This window comes from Echinops telfairi, unplaced genomic scaffold (genome assembly GCF_000313985.2).
Source record: "Echinops telfairi isolate 266 unplaced genomic scaffold, ASM31398v2 ScPeMD7_1957;HRSCAF=2489, whole genome shotgun sequence".
Classification (NCBI taxonomy): Eukaryota; Metazoa; Chordata; class Mammalia; order Afrosoricida; family Tenrecidae; genus Echinops; species Echinops telfairi.
In genome coordinates, this window is record NW_022105855.1 from 3571852 (window position 1) to 3576009 (window position 4158).

The window sequence follows — 4158 nt, forward strand, 5'->3', positions numbered from 1 at the left end:
ACCAGCTGAGAAGATAAACGGACATGCAGTGCCTAGTCAGGCTTCACCAAGCTTGTTGTTTCTCAAGATTAGCCAGGATTTAATGAAGAAGACAACAGTCTCCATTCATTGTTTCGATCTCCAACACCAGACAGAAAATAAGAAAAGCGATAAAGAAAATAACAGCAGCATCTAAGAAGCAGGTGTAGATCCCACACTACATCAGGTCAACTAAAAACAAACAAACTATTTCTCTATTCGGACATGCCAGCTAAAATGGAAAGCATATTAATGGTCATAGCAGCTGGAGAATTTACAATGGGCGTGTTAGCGAATACGTTCATTGCACTGGTTAACTGCATGGACTGGATCAAGAGCAAGAAGATTGCCTCCATTGATTTAATCCTCACAAGTCTGGCCATATCCAGAATTTGTCTCCTGTGCGTAATACTACTAGATTGCTTTATATTGGTCCTGTGCCCAGAGGTCTACACCAGTGGAAAACAAATGAAAATCATTGACTTCTTCTGGACAGTAAACAACCATTTAAGTGTCTGGTTTGCAACCTGTCTAAGCATTTGCTATTTCCTCAAGATAGCTAATTTTTTCCATCCCCTATTCCTCTGGATGAAGTGGAGGATTGACAGGGTGATTCTCTGGATCCTGCTGGGGTGCTTGGCCTTCTCTGTGTTGATTAGCCTCCCAGTCACTGAGAATTTGAATGATGATTTCAGGCTCTGCGTCAAGGCAAAACAGAAAATGAACCTAACTTTGAGATGCAGAGTAAGTAAAGCTCAATATGCTTCCACCAAGGTTCTTCTCAACCTGTTAACCCTCCTCCCCTTTTCTGTGTCCCTGATCTCATTTCTCCTCTTGATCCTCTCTCTGTGGAGACACACCAGGCAGATGCAGCTACATGGCATAGGGTACAGAGACCCTAGCACAGCTGCCCATGTGGAAGCCATGAAAGCCGTCATCTCCTTCCTCTTCCTCTTTGTTGCCTACTATCTGGCCTTTCTGGTAGCCACTTCCAGCTACTTCATGCCAGAGACTGAATTAGCTGTGCTATGGGGTGAGTTGATAGCTCTAATCTATCCCTCCAGTCATTCATTTATTCTAATTCTGAGGAACAATAAATTGAGACAAGCATCTTTAAGAGTGTTGTGGAAACTGAAGTTTATCCTAAAAAGAAGAAAATTCTGACACACATCCAGACCTGAAGAACAACTATCAATTTTTGAAATGAAGGAAGACAAGATAGCTCCTAATCTTTTTATTAATATTTTCATTAATATGTTTCTTAGTTCATATGTGTAATTTATCTTAAACTTTATTTATAATTTAAAGAATCTCATGTAGACATGTCATTGACTTTCTTTCTCTTCCCATATGTCTAACTTCTATCTATCTGTCTGTCTGTCTGTCTACATATCTATATAGAGAGAGGAAGCTTCAGAGCTTTGTGAAAAAAGAGTTATTAAATATAATGGAACTTTTCCATGAACATTTTGGAGCTCATTCTTACCTATCTGTCATCTTTCTATCTATCTAACATTTATATCTATATACAAACTTTTTCATTTCCCTCCTTTTAGATATTTTCTTAAAACTTGTTTTAAAAGTAGAAGTCAGTATGCCAATATTATCTATGTGATGGGGAGGGTATTTTCATAATTTAAAATCATTTCTTTGGATGCAAAGTTGTATGATGATTTCAGAACAACTGTAATAACATCTTGCTGTGATTTACATTTCTATTTAAAGCAGCTGACCTATCCTTATTGTCCTACTTGATGCTATTAACTAAACTAAGCAGCACCTTTAGAATGTACTCAACTGAATGACAATTGTGGATTAAACATTGTGGAGTCCTGTGATGGTAGCAGAAATTAATATCTATAATAATGCCATTAAGTCAAAAGTTGTCCTTAAAATTAATTGTCATAGTGAGTTGTTTTGGGTTATAGACCAATGAAAGAAAGACATACTCTAGATGTGAAGGAGGGAAAATATAGATAGGGAAATTCTGTAAAATAAGCTTGTCAAAAGAAAGAACTTATATAGAAAAACGTATTGCATATTAAAAATATTTCTCTATAGAATACACGTGTAAGTTTGTGTTTAATGAAATAGGAACACATTGATTGCTGTCAGGATGAGATCTTCGATCAGAATTCTATATCCTGAGATGTGAAAATAGCAAAGGAATCAAAGTAAATACGGATCATCTCTACACCCCATACAAATATGAGTTGAATGGTATAGAAATCATGTATGTCTTCTCTGAAATATTTGTTTGGGATAATTCATGAAAAGTATATCATTTGTATCGCTTCTCAGCCTTTTGGCTAAGATCAAATGTAGTAAAAGTATATCATTTGTATTGTAGCAAAAAACTTTTGGGGATCAACTCTGCTACTAACCAGTGTTGAATAACAGGGAACAATGTATACAAAAAAAGAAACTTTAAAAATAGATATTAGAAATTGCAATCAATAAATTTGTTACACATTATACTTATTCTTGTTGTATATGCTGTTTTTCTTTTTTTTTTCCCGTGGAAGAAAAATTTTTAATTGCTGTTGCAAAAAAAAATCTGTATGAAGTAGAAATTGGTTTCAGTGACATTCATTCAAAGAGTGTTCTAGAAACCAGAGGTAACTGGAGGTGTACTTCTGCCAGCAGTGGAATAGACCCGTCGCAGATGGTCTGGCGGAGGCCAACGCCTACTGAGGACGCAAGCCTGGTCTGTGGGGAAGTTTGGGTGATACCTGGAGAAATATCATACTGTGCATAAACCACATTGAATTGTTTTCACAAGTGTTGTAAAGTTTCATACCGTGAAAGGTTTTTTCTACATGCACGTCAATTTCACAGCAAGAGTGGCATAGAATACCTAAACACAGAAGAGAGCATTCATGCAAGATATCTAACTCTTTGATATAATAACGCATACAATTCACGATGATGACACGATGCTTACATCTAGGGCTTTCTGCAACTACACGGTGGTGGTGATGGACAGCATGACCCGGGATCAGTATCTAGAAAGCAGCCACCACCTTCTTCTATGTGTGTTTTCTTTTTGCGTTTTTTCTTCATATTTCTTAATCAACTCTGCTGCTGTTGCTCCTTCTTATCAAAACTGGTAAAAACAAAGTTGTAATCACTGAACATAGCACTCTGGCAATCAAGACGTTTAAACCCTTCAATCTTCTGGGGCAAAGAAAGCACTGTGCGACATTTAGAACTCTGATTTACAAACAGGGTGGGCACACATTTTCCTGGCTTGAAGACTTCCACAACTTTCCTGATCAGGTCATCATGGGAGGTCTGACTTAAGTTTGTTTCAAAGCTAACATAAGAAAATTCTGGTTCTGGAGTGATGTGAATAGTCCAATAACTTCCATCCGATTTCATTCCATTCATTGAATACCCACAAGGATTGAACAGTGGAGCATCAATGACAGAACCTGGTATCAGGTCACGAATTCCACTCTCACTAGTGACATCCTTTGCAGGAACCCCATCTTTCATGGAGAGCTGGTCCACGACTGCTGGGTCAAGCTCATGCATCAGAATTTCCAGGGTTTGATCTGACTGGCTGATAACTCGACTCTCTGGGAAATCCAGAGTATACAAGTACCAACAGTCAGAATTCATACGTCCCATACAATACGTTGCTCCATTTGGGAAAATTGTATTAAGAAACTCTATTTCTTCCTGGAAATTCCGGTGTGGGTACCCTTGGTGAGAAGGCTTCATGAAATTCTTACGAGAATAAAAGAAGCTTTGAATTGAGTCAAACCCACTGTAGTCCCTAGCAAGCTTCAACAGGGGAACCAGTGCTTTCAGTAAGAGGGTGGTACCACGTGTCTTCAAAATGAAACGTCTCTTGGAGACAAACATGCTACTCTCACTGAGTACATAAGCTTCCTGCTTGTCAGTTTTTGTCACACTTATGATTGAACATTGCACATCCTTCAAAAGTATATCCCACTCGGATCTCGGGATGGTGCGAAGATCCCCAGATCCTTGGTTTGCGTCGGGCAGCTGCCGGGAGTAGCAAACCTCCAGCAGCTTCTCGGTTCCTTCGAAAAAATGTGCAGCTTCCATCACCGTGAGACTAGCGAACAACCAACAACCACAGAAAATCAACTAAATTAAATCTCTTCTCCC

The 4158-nt window shown here is 38.6% G+C and overlaps 2 protein-coding genes across 2 annotated transcripts; one reads left to right on the forward strand and one right to left on the reverse strand.

Moving 5' to 3' along the window:
* Positions 1-243: 243 nt before the first annotated feature.
* Positions 244-1182, forward strand: LOC101652491 (taste receptor type 2 member 7-like). The gene has a single exon (XM_004717667.1). It carries the CDS (start codon positions 244-246, stop codon positions 1180-1182), a length of 939 nt encoding a protein of 312 aa, XP_004717724.1.
* Positions 1183-3040: 1858 nt separating this feature from the next.
* On the reverse strand, positions 3041-4152 carry LOC101651957 (S-adenosylmethionine decarboxylase proenzyme). Its single transcript, XM_004717665.2, has one exon. It carries the CDS (start codon positions 4093-4095, stop codon positions 3091-3093), a length of 1005 nt encoding a protein of 334 aa, XP_004717722.1. The 5' UTR covers positions 4096-4152; the 3' UTR covers positions 3041-3090.
* Positions 4153-4158: the final 6 nt, after the last annotated feature.

Excerpts from the sequence above, each read along its gene's own strand:
- LOC101652491 (XM_004717667.1), top strand. The coding sequence starts at position 244 with ATGCCAGCTAAAATGGAAAGCATATTAATGGTCATAGCAGCTGGAGAA.
- LOC101651957 (XM_004717665.2), bottom strand. The coding sequence starts at position 4,095 with ATGGAAGCTGCACATTTTTTCGAAGGAACCGAGAAGCTGCTGGAGGTT.